Source organism: Carcharodon carcharias, chromosome 2 (assembly GCF_017639515.1).
Source record: "Carcharodon carcharias isolate sCarCar2 chromosome 2, sCarCar2.pri, whole genome shotgun sequence".
Classification (NCBI taxonomy): domain Eukaryota; kingdom Metazoa; phylum Chordata; class Chondrichthyes; order Lamniformes; family Lamnidae; genus Carcharodon; species Carcharodon carcharias.
In genome coordinates, this window is record NC_054468.1 from 133,755,048 (window position 1) to 133,773,614 (window position 18,567).

The following is an 18,567-nucleotide window of genomic DNA, read 5'->3' on the forward strand; positions in this document are numbered from 1 at the left end:
TCTTTGCGCTGGAAGATGCTACACTTGATCTGATGATGCTCAATACTGACACTTGTGCAAAAGTAGGAAAGCATTCCATTCTTTTACACTGACATCCACATCTTGATCAGTGCAACAATAAAAATTTAGATGAAGATGTTTAGTTACTTTGTAACTATTATTCAACTTTCTGCAGTTGAACATCAGGAAAACCAAAGCCATCTTATTGGGCTACTGCTAAAAGCTTCCTGCCCTTGGCTCCTAATGCCATTCTCTTTGTTATCTGCTCACTCAGGTTGAACTGGACAGTGCTCAATTTTACTTCCCTGTTTGACGCACTGAAGTGGCCAGAAGACCGCATTGGTTTATCCTGACCTTATACAAACTTCAAATTCTTTATCAAACTTCTACCTCCATAATATTGTCCGTGTTCACCCTGACCTCATCCACATCACATTATTCATACTTTCATTATCTAATCTTTATTTCTGAAGCACCCTCATTAGCTGCTTCCCAAGCTCTTTTATGTATAAATGTCTATCTAATCCAAAGTCTCACCACCCACATTCTGTCCTACACCAAGCCCCACTAACCCATCACCTTTAACTTGCCAACCTTCACTGGTCATCCTGTCTCTCATTGATCCAAATTCAAAATTCTTTGGGCAGAATCATCCCAAATTTGCACAAAGTGCAGTAGCGGGCAGGAAAAAAGTAGTTTTACCCACCAGCCGTAATGGTGGGTTTTCGTGCCGTATTGTTCCATTCCGACCTCATGAATTATACAGCCACAGGAAACACACCGTCTCACTGGCAGACGGCCGCTGATTTGCTTGCCATGCCATTACCTCACTGCTTCCTTACGCAGGGTGCCATATTTAAACTTCAGCTGCACACACACTTCTCAATGCTTGCAGCCCAGGACTGCTACAGTGAAGACATGGCCCCAAAAGTCAAGAAGAGTGCAGCCTCCCAATCCCCCCCCTCCTCCCCGATTCAGTGACCCATCCCTGAGATGCTTTCTGGATGCCATGGAGGCCCGCTGCAATGTCCTCTACCCCAGCCCTGGTCACATGAAGCCCATCAGTCTCACCACTCCCGCTTGGGAGGTGGTGGCAGAGGTGGTCAGTGCCAATGCTGAGCCCAAGAGGTCAGCCATCCAGTGCAGAAAACTGATGAATGATCTCATCACTCTAAACACACATTCACAAGGCCAACCCACTTTAACTGGCCTCTCCCTCACTGACAGCTTAAGGGACATTCTCACTCACACTCTCACACACACCCTCACATCTCCATCTGGCCCCATCTCCTCTGGAAACTGCCTCCTCAGCCCTCACAATCTTGAGGCCACTTGCACAGATCAACGTGTGCCCCCGCAGACACCCTGGATACCCCCCTTCCCCAGTACAACCCTCGCCCTGCAGCCTCTCCCCTAGTCTGAGGCCACTTAACCCCCTTCCACTAACAAGCCCCAGTCCTGCAGCCATTGAAAAGCCACACCCACCTTACGGCTGGTCTGGTAGGTGGAGACCTGCCCATGAGCCCCCTTAAAAGTGATGTGGTGCTGCCTGCGAAGCCTGGTGTTGATAACCATGAGTGCTGCCTGAAGCAAGATAGGCAAACAAACCTCAAAGTCCTGAGTGAAGTGCAGCTTGCCAGGTGCACGTAGCTTATGTGCAGTTGCGAAACATGTTGGATGATCCAAAGTGGCCGAATGATTCCAGCGAACAGGGCTTATAAAGAGATGCTAAAGTATTGAAATTAGGTTCCCGACATGTGGCAATGGAAAACTCAGTCTGCCATTGACGGGTGGACCAGATGATCACCAATTGGTTTCATGACAGCGTGAAACCGATTTTTGGCAGTCTTGTTGTTCTCTCCTACCCGCCATGATGCCCAATGCCAACAAGGCTGGAAAATTCTGGCCTTTGTCTTATATCCAAATCCCTCTGTAGCTTCAATCCCATCTTGCCACTTCTTTGTAGAAACAAATAACTTCCATTTGGCACTTCCCTCTGCCAGCAAATTCACAAGCTTGAGCCATGTCACTCCATGGTACAGTGTAATTAGTGTGGGTACAAATTGTACAAACTGTGACCAGCACTATGTAAAGTTATAGCATTTTTGTTTCTGGCTGTTACCCCAAACAAAAGACTTGTTAAATTTAACCAGCGAGTAAATGTGCTTTATGCAGACTATGAAAGACACAAGCTCAATCCCTGGTAAACATGTTTATAAAAAAAACCGATTTATGGTTTTATTACGCACAACGTACAGAGGAAATATCCTCCTCCTCATCCATACAAACCTAAACTATTTATATGGAAAATGAAGATTTTCGATGTGCAACACAGGCAAATAGAAATATGGGTTGAAATGGTGATATCAGTGCAAAACGTGGATGGTTGATTCACAAAATGCAGTTATATCTTTTATTATTGTAATATCAAAACCTGGAGACTAAACAAAAAGTTTTTGATGCTTCTGCAGCTATGCAAGTACAAATGTTAAACAAAATCACAATTCTCTTTATCTTCGCAGCTATGCAAGTACAAATGTTAAACAAAATCACAATTCTCTTTATCTTCCTTTAAGCAGTTGAAGTTTTAAATGTTCATGTCATCTTCCCCAATGAAGATAGATATGGTAAGTTAATAAGTTGTGCTCCAAATGGTAGTTGACAGTAATAAAGCACAATTCTATTGCAAAAATGTTTTTTTCCTGGGTTGAAATGTTTTTCAGATTCCCTTCCCCAAATACTGGCATCTGGTTTGGGCCTGCTGAAATCCGCATGTTTGTTTGTGCCTTTTGCTAACTTGTTATTTTGCTGCAAACTGCTTGCAAAGATTCTCCTGAATTTCTGCATGGAATATACTCACAATGTTGTTTTAATCTAAGTTAGGTTGGAGCTATATCAGATTCAGAATACTTACCAGAGGATGTTATCTCACCACAAACTATTGAACTTTACACATTTTCAAAAGTGATGCAGTTGCACTTGATGTGTTTGGTGCTAGAAATGAATCATTTAAGTAGGAGATTAAACTCTAACTGTTCAACCTATTTATCCCATTTCCTTTACAAGCAGTGAATTTAGTCTTTTTTTAAGCTTTATGCACCCCTGGAAAAAAGAGCACATGATACAGAATGGGGAAAAGTGTGATAGGCAGTCGATTTCATCAGCTAGGCAGGGAAGGTAACATGACTGACAATTATGACGTAAGTGTTACGTAGTTCTTCTTCCTAAATTGATTAACCTGAAAGGTCACCATTCTCTATTATGTATTCTGCACATACATGCTTGAGGATAATTTAAAAATATTTGTAATTGATTTAAGCACCAGTGCTCTCACTGTCACATGAGCTGCTTTTCATTTCTTTCCAAAGATGATTGTTCATATTCCAGGCGGAAATTAAGTATAGAAATCATGAGGTTGGAGTCATCTAAGTATACAGTGTGAAAATTTAGCTGTTGATTGAACACAAAGACACATTTTTAAAAAATATTTACAAAATAAATTTGTTGATGCCTAGAATAGGGGTCATTTTTAAGTCTTCAGTTTAACTCAGCTCCCAGTGATGGAGGACTGCTGCTATAAAGTAGCTGTATTTAAAACAACAATCACAGTTCACAAATGAGCACAAGTAGGGTGGTGGTTGTCCTTGTCAGAGGAAACAGTTCTTTTTAAGCTCTGCCCAGCTGGACAGAAATATTGAACATGGGGAGGCATCAATGAAAAGAAAAATGACAGAGGATCAGCAACAAATGTGCAAGGTACTAACATTCCTGCCAGTCACACACTTCATAATATCAGAGAGGATGGAAAGTTCAGTAAAACATTGATGGGGATTGAGGTTGCAAGCCCGTTGCAAGGATGGCTTCCACGGACATAATAGCTCTGGAGAGAGTGCAGAGGAGGTTTACAAGAATGTTGCCAGGGTTAGGAAAGAGTAGCAATGAGGAGAGATTGGATAGGTTGGGGTTATTTTCCTTAGAACAAAGAAGGCCGAGAGGTGACTTGATTGAGGCATATAAAATTATGAAGGGAATAGATAAAGTAGACAGGATAAAATTGTTTCCCTTGATGGAGAATTCTAGAACCAGGGACATAGATCCAAGATAAGTGGCAGAAGGTGTAGGGGGTCATGAAGAACTTTTTTAGGCAGAGGGTAGTGGGTGTCTGGAATTCGCTGCCCAAGTTGGTGGTAGAGGCAGAAACGTTAAATTCTTTTAAAAAGTACCTGGACTGCACCTTAAGTGCTGTAAGCTGCAGGGCTATGGGCCGGGTGCAAGAAGGTGGGATTAGAAAGGGCATCTGGGTGTCCTCAGGCTGGCATGGACAAGATCCTTCTGTGCTGTAACTTTTCTATGGTTCTGTGGTTCTCTGTGGAACTTTAATCAATCCCTGCAGGCCCTGATAACAACCCATACCAAATATGGATGCCACATTTCTGCCACCTTAAACAGGATGACAGATACCTTCCCGGTGATCTTACAAGATCAGCTCTAAGCTGTTTTCCTGCAGAGACAGGAGTGACATGCCACCAGTTAGGAGAGGGATGATCGTGAAAAAGGACATGGAAGTGGGAACTCCACTCAAAGCACTGCTGCTTCTCAACTGTTGCACCCACCATCCCTTCAAATCAGTATCTCCCATGCTGTCTTCTCTCCTAATAGCCTAATTTTTCCCTGCACAGGTGCAGGTGGGACAGTCTTTGGTGGGGCCCTCACAGGCATCAAAATCCAGTGGCTGTCAGCCATTAGCATCTCAAAGTTAAAACAGGGATTAGAACAGTCTGTCACTGCCTCTGCTACAATTATAGAGGTTGCACCATTTAGAATGTTAGAGAAAGTAAAAGAAAAGCTCTGTAATTCACCAAGCATGTACCCATAGGCGTTTATGAAAATGTTTTGTTCATATCTCTAAACTAAATTATAGTTTCTATAATTGACTATGAATTGAAACTTGTGTCTTTATTTTTTGCCATATTTTGGTTAGTGTAGTTCAGATATAATTATTAACCCTAAATCTTGGTAAGTTGCTGACTGAAATACACATAGGATATTCTCATGTCACATGGGATACCAGAAAATGCCTAGTTGCTAACAAATTGCATACAGGCTAAACTATTGTTCAACATTTATTCACAAATTAAATGAGGGCCTGAATCTTAACTTTCAGATTCACTCGCAGTGGGGGAGGTCGATAGCACATAAGAACATGGAAGTTTCAGCAGCGTATTTGTCAGTGACTTTGTAACCGAGCCAATGCATTTGCTTCTGACTTCTAAGTTTCCTGACCAATTAGAATGAGTGGGTGTGATGACAGCCTGCATCAGTCTATTTCAGCTCCAGTATTTAAAGGGAATCTGCGAGTATCAGAATTGAAGCATTGTAGATATGTTTTGATGGAGCCAGAACCTGCACAGATGGCAAGGCAGCACCACCTTTCAGTGATACATCCCTGGAGGTAATGCTGTGGCCTGTAAGGACCCACAGGAAGATTGTGTTCCTTACAGATGGGAGAAAGAAGGCAACATCAGAAAAACAAGCAAGAGTGGCTGAAAGAGGAGGTCAGCAGCAGGAGGTTACTTCTCTTCTGGATACAGTGCCACAAAAGCTTTGGTAACCTGATCAGGGCAGGAAAGGTGTATGCATGGCACATTAAAGTACAAGGCCCCTCACTCTGCATTCCCCTGCCTTCTCCTGCACTTCACTTCTAATACCAGCACAACTTGCAGCTGCACCCATTCCTCTGTCGAAGCACCTCCTCGCGTCCCCAGTTGACCATCCACCAGTGACGCTCACCCTCATCCTATAACAATGTCTCACTCATCCCTCCACATATGTTGTTCTTTCATTTTCTCACTACATTTCACTGCTTATACTTACAGGTCTCTTCTTTCTCACCTTGCAGGAGACGGGAGCACAGACATCAGGGAGAGGCAGAGAACCTGAGGTGGCCCTTCTGTCATCTCCACCTTGACTGGTGCAGAGTAGGTGGTGATGAAGGTAAGTTAGGTATTGGCATCCTGGCCATTGGAAATGGAGGGGTGGGAGTATCTCAGCTACCTGATGATAGAATTGAATATAACGCAGCTACATGCATATAATGCTTACACATATTGGCTTGATATCAGCAGCCATTGAAATATGATGATCTGCGCAATGATGACTTAGAACAGACAAGGTGAGAGGATTCTTTCATCTCTTGCAGGTCCTAAACACCTCAGGAAATGGTACGGGAGTAGGACAAAAACTTCTTAGAGGAGGTCACTCTGAGAATGCACTATCACGGGGCTAATGTGCACCCTCCACAAGCTCAGATACACAGGCCTTGGGAATGGCCAAGACAGATAGTTGGATTGTCAAATGGTGAAGCACACATCACATCTGAGAAGGAGCAGCTAGTGGAGACAGATATAGCAGTGGAAACAGATACATCTGTGGAGAGTCCCCTTCAGAGGGTGCAGGACACATCAAGCAGAGCTCAGCTAGACACTGTTGTTGAGCCTTGGGGCCTTCGTTGAAGAAGACTATTCTGGAGCAGCATTAGAAAATGTGGGAGGTTCTGTCAGCTTTTCCAGATGTGGTACATACAATTGGAGAGAGATTGAGGAGTCTGTTTCTAGTACAAGCGCCATAATGTCTTAGGCACTTGTATTGATGTCCACATCCATGGAAAGAGTGATCACCTGAGTGAGCATCAGACACAACAGGCAACTGAGTGCATGCTAGCCTTCACCAATGTCTGCACTCTCAGTAAACTATCTTATTGAGGAATGGGAAAAGCCTCACATTGGCCATTCATCACCTCAATGAAACCCAGAAAATTGCTCTCCAGCTCTTGGTTAACAGGGAAGTGCAGGTGGGCCATGAGGGGGAAGATGGAGATGGAAGTGGAACTTTGCTAAAAGTGTTTCTACTTCTTTTCCTTGCCTTCCCCACCATTCAGATCCCCGCCTGTTGCCTCCCATCCTGATGGCAAACCCTGCCGTTGCACAAGTGAAAGTGAGGCAGTATTTGACAAGGGCCTCACAGGCTCCAAAACCCAGAGGAAGTTGGCTAAGAGCATCTCAGCTGTCAAAGCAGGGATATGAGCAGCCTGCCTCTAGCTCTACTGAAGCCCTTTGTGTTGCACCATGTAGAAGTAATAGGAAAAGGAAGATAAATTATTTGTAGTTGCACCAGGGTATTCACTCAGGTGTTTACACACATTCACCCAGTTTAACACTGTGTTGCATTGTCACATTTATGATTCATGTTTATGAACCATAAAATCTATTTCAGAACTCCATTACTTTGTCCTCCCCATTTTTGCCTGTTGTCTGCCAAATGGCCTTATTGAAGAATGGTATGACTGGAGTTAATAACAAGCAATGGGTGCCTGTGAGAGAGATGAACTTGTGTTGGAGGCTAGGATCTCAGTGGGTTCAGAATTGGTGTTAGGAACAAAGGAGCAGGAGTGAATCATTCAGCCCCTCGAGCATGCACCACCATTTAACGAGATCATGGCTGATCCCCTACCTCAACGCCATCTTCCTGCATTATCCTCATGTCCCTTGATGTCATTGGTATCTAGAAATCTATCAATCTCTGCTTTGAACATACACAATAACTGGGCTACTACAGCCCTCTGAAGTAGAGAATTCCAAAGATTCATCACCATCTGAGTGAAGAAATCCCTCTTCAGCTTGGTCCTTACGACCTGCTTCTTATTCTGAGACTGTGTCCCCTGGTTCTAACCGCTCCACCACCCCGCCAAACCAGGGGAAACACCCATCCAGCATTCGCCCTGTAAGAATTTTGTACACTTCAATGAGATCACCTCTCATTCTTTTAAACTCTTGAGAATACAGGCCCAGTCTCCTCATAGGACAATCCCACCATCCCAGGGATTAGTCTGGTGAACCTTCACTGCACTTCTTCTATGGCCAGTATATCTTTCCTTAGGTAAGGAGACCAAAACTGCATAAAATGCTCCAGGTGTGATCTTAACAGAGCCCTATTTTAACTGCAGCAAGACTTTCTTACTCCTGTACTTAAATCCCCTTGCAATTAAGGTTACCATACCATTTGCCTTCCTAATTGCTTGTTCACCTGGCTGTTGGCTTTCAGTGACTTATGAACAAGAACTCCTGGCTCCTTTTGGACATCAACGCTTCCCAGTCTCTCCCAATTTAATAAATACTCTGCATTTCTGTTTTCATATCAAAATGGATAACTTCACACTTTTCCACATTATATTCCATCTGTCATGTCCTTGCCCACTCACTTAGCCTGTCTAATCCCTTGAAGCCTCTTTGCATCCTCCTCACATCTCACGTTCCCACCAATTTTTGTGTCATCAGCAAACTTGGAAATATTACATTTGGGCCCCATACCCAAATCATTGATTATTGATCAGGGGTCTCCAACCTTGGTCCTGGAGAGCCCCAATCCAGTTAGCTTAACTGTTTTTAAAGACTGGGAACATCTGTCAGTTATTGATCAATGAAGCAAGTAATCTGTTCAATTAAGAGAACTCAGGTCCTTGACAGCTGAATTTACAGGTATTCCCAGTCAGATTTTGGTCCCAAACGATCTTTAAATTACTTAATTTAACAAATTGTCTGCTTAATTGATCACAATGAAATTGATTCAAGTCTTAAATTGGTGACCAAAAAACCTGCTGGACTGAGGCTCTCCAGGAGCAGGGTTGGAAATCACTGATATAGATTGTGAATAGCTGGGGCCCAAGCACTGATCTTTGTGGCACCTCACCAATCACAGGCTGCCAACCTGAGAGTGATCCAGAATCTTTACAGTGCAGAAGGAGGCCATTCAGCCCATCAAGTAGGTACTGGCTCTCTGAAAGATCATTCTACCTAGTCCCACTCCCCCCTTATCCCTGTAACCTTGCACATTCTTTCTTTCCAATAACAATCCAATTTCCTTTTGAACGCCTTGATCGAACCGGCCTCCATCACCTTCTCAGGAAGTTCGTTCCAAACTTCAACTACCCTCTGGGTGAAAAAATTTTCCTCACATCACTTTTACTCCTTTTGCCAATTATTTTGAATCTGTGCCCTCTAGTTCTTGATGCTCCCTTGAGTGGGAACAGTTTCTCTCTATTTACCCTGTCCATAACCTCTATTAAGTCTCTTCTCAGCCTTCTTTTCTCCAATGGAACAATACCAACCTCCCTAATAGATCCTCATAGCAATAGTTCTTTAATCCTGGAATCATTCTTGTGAATCTCCTCTGTACTCTCTCCAATGCTTTCACATCCTTCCTCAGGCATGGTGCCCAGAACTGGACACAGTACTCCAGATGAGGACTAATAAGTCTCTTATACAAGTTTAGTGTAACTTCCTTACTCTTGTACTCAGTGCCCCTATTAATAAAGCCTAAGATACTATATGCTTTATTAACTGCTCTCTCAACATGCCCTGCTATCTTCAATAACTCATGTACATATACATTGAGGTCCCTCTGTTCCTGCACTCCCTTCAGAGTTTCTCCCTTTATTTTATACTGTCCCTCCATATGCATCCTGCCAAAATGAATCACCTCACACAACTCTGCATTGAACTTCATCTGCCACTTGTCTGCCCAATCCACCAACCTGTCTATGTCCTTTTGAAGTTCAAGACTATCCTCATCACAGTTGACAAAGTTTCAAATCTTTGTATCATTTCCAAATTTTTAAATCATGCCCTGAACACCACTGTCTAGGTTTTAATATCCATCAGGATGAGCAAGGGTCCCAACGCTGACCCCCTGGGGAACTCCACTACAGATCTTCCTCCAAACTGAAGAACAACCATTTATCATTACTCTGTTTCCTATCACTTAGCCAATTTCTTATCCAAGTGCCTACTTTCCCTTTCTTATCTATTTATCCCTACTCTCTGTTTTCTGTCTGTTAACCAATCCTCAATCTATGTCAGTATATTACCTCTAATTCCATGTGCTCTAATTTTGCTCGTGCGGGACCTTATTGAAAGCCTTCTGAAGACCCAAATATACCATATCCACTGGTTCTCCCTTATCTATCGCACTAGTAACATCCTCAAAAAACTCCAACAGCTTTGTCAAACATGATTTCCCTTTCATAAATCCAAATGGACTCTTCCCAATCCTACCATTATTTCAAAGTGCCCAGTTATCATATCTTATGTAATAGATTCTAGCATTTTCCCTACTACTGATGTCAGGCTAACAGGTCTGTAGTTTCCTGTTTTCTCCTTTCTTAAATAGTGGGGTTACATTTGCTATCTTCCAATCCATAGGCACCATTTCAGAATCTATAGAATTTTGAAAGATGACCACTAATGAACCCACTACCTCTATGGCCACCCTCTTTCAACACTCTGGGATGTAGATCATCAGGTCCAGGGGATTTACCAACTTTCAGTCCCATTAATTTCTCCAGTACTAGTTTTTTACTAACACTAATTTCTTTCAGATCCTCAATCCCACTAGTCCCTTGGCTCTGCAATATTTCAGGGAAGTTCTTTTGTATCTTACTCCATGAAGGCAGACTCAAAGTATTTGTTTAGTTTCTCTGCCATTTCCTTATTACCCATTATAAATTCTCCATACTCTGCCTGTAATGGGCAGACTTTCAGAACAAGTCTTGTGAGCAAAAGCCTTTCATTTAGACAAGGGAGCAGCTGTGCTATTTTAGTATCTAAAGGTTTTCCACAAGTTTCACAAAGCCATCAATTCCTGCTTGCTCCCATCTTTTTGACCCTGACAAGATTCACACAGCTCAGGGAATCCAGAGACAGGCTATTAAAGCCAGAATGCTGGGTTAAATTTTAATTTAATTCCCTCTTAACATATTTAAAAATCTAGGGTTTCCTATACATCTCCAAACACATGCCGATTAAAGGTGTAAGTGAGTTAGATCATGATGGGTTTTTGACACGCTAGCCTTTTTGCTGATTTAACCACCACCCCCCTTGCTCTTTTGCATGTTAAACTTCTGCCCCTGAACTCTGATTCAGCTACTCACCACCTTAACCAACTGAATCACCAGGCAAGGTGGATTGCATATTTCAACATGTAAGATTCATTGATATTATATGCTGGAGTGTCACTCTCAAGGTTTATTACATTATATAAGGTTTATTACATTATATGAGCTACTTATTTTGTCCAGCCTTGGAACGTTGCCCAAATCAGCTGTGTTCAACATGAATTTTATAGAAGGGGAATGTACAAGAACTGAAGATGGTGCACTGGAGAGAAATGGATTTGGAACTCATACAACACGCAATGGTATAATCTACACAGGGCAATGGAAAAATGACAAGGTAAGGAATGTACTCAAACAATCCAGTGTCAATATTTGAAAAAACAAACAATAGCTAGCATGAATGGGAGGTGTGTGACTACTAGCTGCTTTATATTATCAAAATGTTTGCTACTAATGCTTAAATATTTTGAAAAAATTTTTCTTAAGTGGATCTCCTTAAAGGGGAAGAGGAATCTTAGATGAATACTTTTCTTCCAATTACTCCATTTGTCTATTCAAACCAATTGATTAAAAATATAGGAACTGTTTGTAAAAAATATCAAACATTTTCACTTCAACAGAGACCTTTGACCCAGAGCATAGGAATTAGGGCTAAAAGACATATGACATAAGGAAAGGATTTACTGTCCATTAGGAGCAAGACTGGTGTTTGAATATAGGTTTAGAAAGCTATTACCCCAACAATTTGCTCAAGATTACGTGCACCAGCAATCTGTTCTGCAAAAATACATTAGTCTTTATTGTTTTGGGTTGTTTTCCATCCTGTTTGAAACCGTGACCAGTCCTTTTTTTTCTTATCAATCAAAGAATAAGTCAAATCTTGGCTCCAACAAACAAAGGAAACAGCAAAGGGGCTCCACGTTCCTGAGAACCTTTCTATGAATCATGACAGCCACTTAAACTTTGTGTTTTGGTATTGTAAGAATAAACTTACAATAAGTGCCCACACCTGCAACCATATTGGTAATTAGTTTATAATAGGCCTCTCAAAAAGCAAATTTATTTTTAAATTATGTCTTTGCCAAATAGAATCACATAGGAAGTGTTTAAAAAAGCAGCATCCCATAGTTATTTATGCTTGTTTCAAAAGCTTTAGAAATATACATCAGGAATCCTACCCTGATAATTCACTGGGTAAGTAACTAACAGATCATGAGTTATATCACTAGTTGGTGGTGAATTAGTTATTCTTCATGGGGCTTACGATTGGACTACTTAAGTTGGCCTCAGTACCTCAAGCTCAACAAAAATCTGCTAGTGTTTCTACACCTTATTGCCACCCTATTTGGAAATTGCAAATAATCTGAGAGTGGATGAGGCCAGTATTGCATCCCGATCTAATCCAAAATCTCTGACCAGGCTAATGTACGCTGAGGTTCCTGCTGCTGAAGTGCCTTGGCATGGCATAAATTCCACAGAGTTTCAGCGAGACTGAAGGTCCACCCAGCCATGTGTGAACAACAGAATAAGGCTGGGATGACATCACACGTTTTAAATCTTGTTACATCTGCTTTCCCAAGTGCCCTTTAAACCACAGTTTAAAAGTCGCAGTTTGTCAGGGCCTGTTCACCAGGGCAGAACCATATAGCTAAAGACACACTTAAATTGCTTGTCGATACTTTTGGCCATATCTTGGGACTTACTGCAGATACTGAAATGTTTATTGTTGTACTGAGGAAGCCTTCCCCTATATTTTGCAATATCTTTGGAGAGTACAGTACTTTGACACAGTTGCTGAGCTCATACTTGAGGACTGAACAATAGGCTTCCCAGTGGGAATCACACTTTGCATGACATAAATGCAGGGGGAAGAAGAGGAGCCAGGAAACTCTAAGGGAGGCTAAGTTAGGTAGTACCAAAGGAGTGATAGACCATTACAGTACCACCCCATCTAGTGGGATATATATAACATTCAGGCACACTTTCTAAGACCTTATCCAGACGCTAGAAGGCTAGACTCCAGCCATGAAACTTTGGAGGTTTCTGCAGCTGGATCTGCAACCAGGGCCACAGCATGGACAGTTATTAAAGCACAGAGAAAATGATCATAGTATTATGATCTCAGCTGAGGTTACCCCTGGACAAGCCTGATTCCAGGATGAAACCCAGCTTGATAGATCCTAACTTTTATTTGTTTGTTTAAATACGTGGAGAGTAGCAACTGAACAGAGGCACAGAAGTCAGCTGATGAACTTTTGACAAAAGAAGAAAACATTTATTAAACAAGAAAAGATGAACTATATTACAATACTCCTTTATCCACAACTATACCTTTACAGATATATACAGATTTGTAAGGCTAACACAAGTTACAAAAGCTATCTTATACTTTAATGTTCACAGTAAGTACACAGTCCATGTAAATCTGTGGCACCCTGTGGTCAGACTCACCACACTGAAACCAAGTGACAGATGCCACTTCAACCAGATGCAACTCCCCCGGACGCTTGTCACACCGTGAGCCAACTGGTGTCACTGCACTCCATCCTTCACACGAGGGTTTCTAATCTCCACTCTCTAAGACCTTGCTTTGGAATCTCCTCCCAAACCAAAACTTTCTCTCAGATGCCTTCTGCAAGAGTTCACCTCCAGGGTTTTGAGCTCTCCTAATTTTCCTCTCCCCAGGGTCACTACATGCATTTAAGCTGTCTTACACACTCTCTGTCTCTCACCGACTCAGCCGTCAACAGTACCAATGCTTCACATGCCCATAGCAGAGTTATAGACTCTTTGGACCTTCCACCCTCTTGCAAGCTGTTCTTGCTTTAAATCTGCTTTCTACAGCTTTTGTCTCTTTAAATCTCAAGTTTGGAGCCTTTCTCTCTGCCCCTCACTCTTAACTTCACTTAACAGGACCTTTTCCAGGTTCCTGTCCTTCCTTTGACTAGAAGTTCTTCTTGGGACTTTCCCCTGTTTGTGTCTCACTCCTTTGGCCTTGAGACCTTTTGGTTCTTTTGGGAAATCTGCATCTCCCTCTCCAAGTGTTCAGTCTCTCTGGAGTCTGGCTTCAAACTGAACTTAAAACTGCTGTTTCTTTAGTTTTTCTGTGTGTGTCTGTGGGAGGGACCTGCCTCTTTGTACTATTGTTGCTAGGCAACAGCCAAATTCTTGTTTGTTTAATCCAGCTGCAACAGTTGTAAAAAAAAACTAAAACTCAATTTGACCTTTCTTAACACACACATACAGAAATACAAATCAAACTTAAACTTTAAAGCTAAAACTAAAAAATTAATACTTACAAATACCAATATAACTTACTTAAACCATCTCTTTTTCCTAACAATAGCCCTCAACATTTATGCCACAAACTCATTCTGGAGAACCACAGAGGACTTTTTAAAAGATCAGCCAATTTACTGTGAGCTCCTCTATAAGCAAAGTCAAGTTACTTCTTTGCCAGGACAGCTCATTTTATATAACTTAACAGCACTCCCAGACAGCTGACTGAGCAAACCATCACATTTTCAGAACTGCTAGATGCCTCAGGCTTCTGGGGACTATTGACTCAATTAATCTGGCATTGCATGGCCCAAATGTAAACTAGCCATCAGATCCTAATCCTGAGCCTCAATAAAGACATATTATCTAATTCACACAGTCATAACAGAACAAAACAGACCTTGAACTGCAGGCAGCCCTTGTTCAATGCAGGAACATCAGTTGATTATTTTACCATGGAAGAATCACTGCTAAATTGGAACATAGCAACTTTAATTAAGTAACAGAAATTTCAGGAATAATTAAACACACTGTTGGTGGAAACCAATAGCCGTAGGAAAAAGTTTAAATTTTAAAATATATTTGAATCTCCACTTCAGTAGTCACTTCATGTCAATGACTTCAAAACACTTTTTTCAAGATTTAATTTGTTTTCCCAAATGACTTGTTTCATTTCATGGGATAGATTTTGAACAGACCTAGCAACTCAAAACCCGACATCCTTGAGACGCTGTGGACAGACAGCAGCAATAGAATTGTCTGTAACTTCATGGCTCGGCATATCGCCAATCCATTACCACCAAGCTGGGGATCATTCTGATTCAATGAAGAGTGCAGGAGGGCATGCCAAGAACAGCAACAGGCATGCCTAAAAATAAGATGTCAACCTGGAGAAGCTACAACAACATGCCAAACAATGGAAGCAGCATGCGATAGATAGAGCTATGCAATCCCACAACCAGTGGATCATTCCTGCCACTTCCAGCTGTGAATGGTGATGGACAATTAAACAACTATTGAAGGAGGAAGCTCCACAAATATACTAGTTCTCATACGACGAGAGCAACAAATGCTGGCCTTGCCGGCGACACTCACATCCCATGAAAGAATTTTTTTTAAAAATAGCTTGTTTAAAACCTTGGTTAGACCACATTTAGAGTACTGTTAACCGTTCTCCATATTATAAAAAAAATAGGGCAGAATTTTTACCTCGGCAGGTGGGCGTGCACCCGACCCGCTCAAGCGTAAAATGATGCGTGTTGATGTCAGGCGAGCATCCAACATCAACGCAAGCATGCGCAATATTTCGATAGGTGGGTGTGTGCAGGAGTTGGAGCCGTGCCTGCCATTAATTAAGAGGCTAGTTAAGGCCCTTGACAACCCAATTGTCGGCAATTTAACGTTGCCTATGCGATTTCTCACCCGTTGCATGGGCAGGCAGGCAGCCTACAATTTGCAAGAGCTCATCCACGGGTGAGATGAGAAGGGTCAACAGCATTGTCAATGTGAGTAATGAGGAGTTTTGGAGGTAGTGTGCTGCTGGTTGCTTATTTGAACTGGACATCTTCATCTCAGTTCTGAGCTTCATTCTGAGCATTTCTAGGCTTTGTTCCAGGGCTCGTTGGTGTCTTCCAGGCTCCTGGAGGATTCAGACTGTGTGGGCCCTTCCAGATATAATTCGGCCTTCCCTTACCCTAGTAATGGGGATTGTGGTCTCTGCTGATGGCACCTCCTCTGAGGAGGAAGAGAGGGTCAGAAGGGAGAGGAGGCCAGATGTCCCAATGCAGCTTCTGGGGAGGGGCCTGTGGGAGGAGAGGCGAAGGCACAAGGGCCACAGGGCCAGCTGACAGCCCAGGGCAGAAAGGGCCGCAGAAGATGACACTATCCTGCCGCCAGCTCCCTCAATATGTCTGAGGTGCAATGCCGAAGGAGGCTCTGCCTCTCCAAGGAGACCGTGAACTCCATTTGTCAGATGATTGGGCCTGAGATCAGCTCTGACTGTGTGGGTGGACTCCCCATCCCAGTGGCTCTGAAGGTCACAGCGGCCCTCAACTTCTATGCCTCTGGCTCTTTCCAGGGCTCATTGGGAGAATCCACACAGATCCCCCAATCAGCTGTCCACAGTTGTGACAAGCTGGTGACAGAAGCTCTGTTCAGGCGTGGATTGATTTTCATTCATTTCCGCATGGACGAGGCCAACCAGGCTGAGAGAACCAGAGGCTTTGCGGCAATTGCTGCGTTCCCCCGCATCCAGGGTGCCATTGACAGCACACATGACCATGAAGGCGCAGTAGGTGAGCTGAGTGCCTTCGTCAACAGGACAGGATTCCACTCCTTGAACATGCAGATACTGTGTGAGCACAAGATGCAGATTCTGCAAGTCTGTGCAAGGTACCCTGGCAGCTCACATGACGCGTACATCCCGAGACAGTCCCAGGTGCCGAGGCTCTTCAGTGCTCCAGCCCGACTGGATGGATGGCTGCTGGGTGACAAGGATTATCCTGAGAAAAGGTGGCTCATGACATCTGTCTGCCACCCAAGAAGAGGAAGAGCAGCAGTACAACAGGAGTCACACCTCCACAAGGGCGGTGGTAGAGAGGACCATTGGTCTTCTCAAGATGCGCTTCCCATGCCTGGACCGTTCAGAGGGCACACTGCAATACCACCCCAGAGCAGGTGTCACTGATGGTGGTTGCATGCTGTGTTCTCCACAATCTAGCACTTGCAAGGGGGGATCCAGTGGAGGAAGAGGATGTTGACACAGCTCCACAGGCAACAGTTGATGAGCCCAGTAGTGAGCCCAAAGATGAGCACAGCGAGGAGAACGCTGAAGGCATGGAGCCAGACTTCGGTAACCTCCAGGGAGGCAGGGACACCAGGCTCGCATTGATCCAATGCTCCTTGAGCTAGGCTACCAAAAAGAACTATGACCTCATGCCAAGGCTGCCGCCTCCATCCTAGATCCCAAAAACGACTCTTTCCTTGGCTCCCAAGATACACTCAGTGCCTATGCAATAAAGTTTCAAGAGACCCATGTCCAGCATTAAATACTGGCCTACCCTGCAGAACAAATGAAGCATACTCAGGCCAATAAGACAAAATCCAAATGTCATTTAATGTTGGAACTCTCAGATTCTTGAACTAAACAATATCCGGTCTTGGTCGACACACCATTAAAAAATGGAAAGCTAAATAGGGGAACAAGAGATCACCCGTGACCAGTGCTTATTGTGCATAAGGTGCCTAAACACAGGGTTTTGGGTGCTACATCTAGGTGCTCCCCTTTCGCTGGCATCGGCATTGGAGACAGCCTGCTGACTCTGCTGTCTTTTTGGCCTTGATGGTCATCCTCTGGCCAGTGGAGCCCATGCTGGCCCCACCTGGGAGGGAGTGGCCAGTGCCACGGCTGGCATCTCCCCAGTCACCACAGCCTTATCAGATGCCATGGTCACTGGCAGAGGGGTGGAGGAGCTGCTGCTGTCATCCAGAGCGCCCTGAGAGGAGCCTACAGAGACAACAGGCAGCTTGTGCACCAACGTGAGGTTGCTCTGGACCTCCCTGCTGGATTGATGGATGGGCACTTAGCTGGGATACTGGATGCCCCACCCATCTCACACATGGACACTGACCAGTCATTGCCTGTGTGGGCTTACAGGTCCAGTGCAACCCTAGGGACTTCTGATTCTGTTCCTGGAGTAGCCTCTCCATGAAAGTCGCCATTCTCTCCATGGAGGAGACAGTGTGCTCTGCCATGACGGTCAACGCAATGCTCATGGTCCACAGGGACTGCGCCAAAATGGAGACCCTGGCATGCATACCTTCATGGATATCCGCCAGATCCTCCCGCCCACCCTGCTGGACGTCCAGCATCCTGACATCCAGAGGCCCATCATCAGCCTTCATCTGGTCATCAACAGTCCTCCGACTGCCGGCATCCTGGGCACTCTTTACCTCCGCCTGAACCTCAAGCGAGTGTGAAGTGCCCTCACCAATGTGCGTTGAGATACTAGACGGCGATCTAATGCCCACCAAGGTGCTGGTATCTGTGCTAGTGCCTGTTTCAGAGAGCAGGTTTGACGCAGGTGCATGGGGAGCATGATGGTCCTCTGGGGTCAGGAGTGGCCTTTCAGGCTCCAGAGTGCGAATGTCTGCTAGCGAACCTAAAAGGGAGAAAAACAACGTATCATTAGTTAAAGCCACCACACTGTCACTGTGCATGCCAGGCACCCTGGTGATACAACGGAGATCTGCATTATGGTGCCCTCATCTTTCGATTATCAGTGGGGACTGCAGGTTCGAGGCTTGCATCAATGAAGAGAGTACACTAAATTGGTTGCACA

The 18,567-nt window shown here is 43.8% G+C and overlaps 1 protein-coding gene across 1 annotated transcript in view; it reads left to right on the forward strand.

Annotated features, from left to right (window-relative positions):
• The first annotated feature begins 2,160 nt into the window (after positions 1 to 2,160).
• morn2 (MORN repeat containing 2) overlaps positions 2,161 to 18,567 on the forward strand; it is a 43,264-nt gene continuing 26,857 nt past the window's right edge. The window contains exons 1-3 of the mRNA XM_041206755.1: positions 2,161 to 2,203; positions 2,577 to 2,627; positions 11,179 to 11,285. Coding sequence (XP_041062689.1) covers positions 2,161 to 2,203; positions 2,577 to 2,627; positions 11,179 to 11,285 — 201 coding nt within the window. The remainder of the gene's footprint in view (positions 2,204 to 2,576; positions 2,628 to 11,178; positions 11,286 to 18,567) is intronic.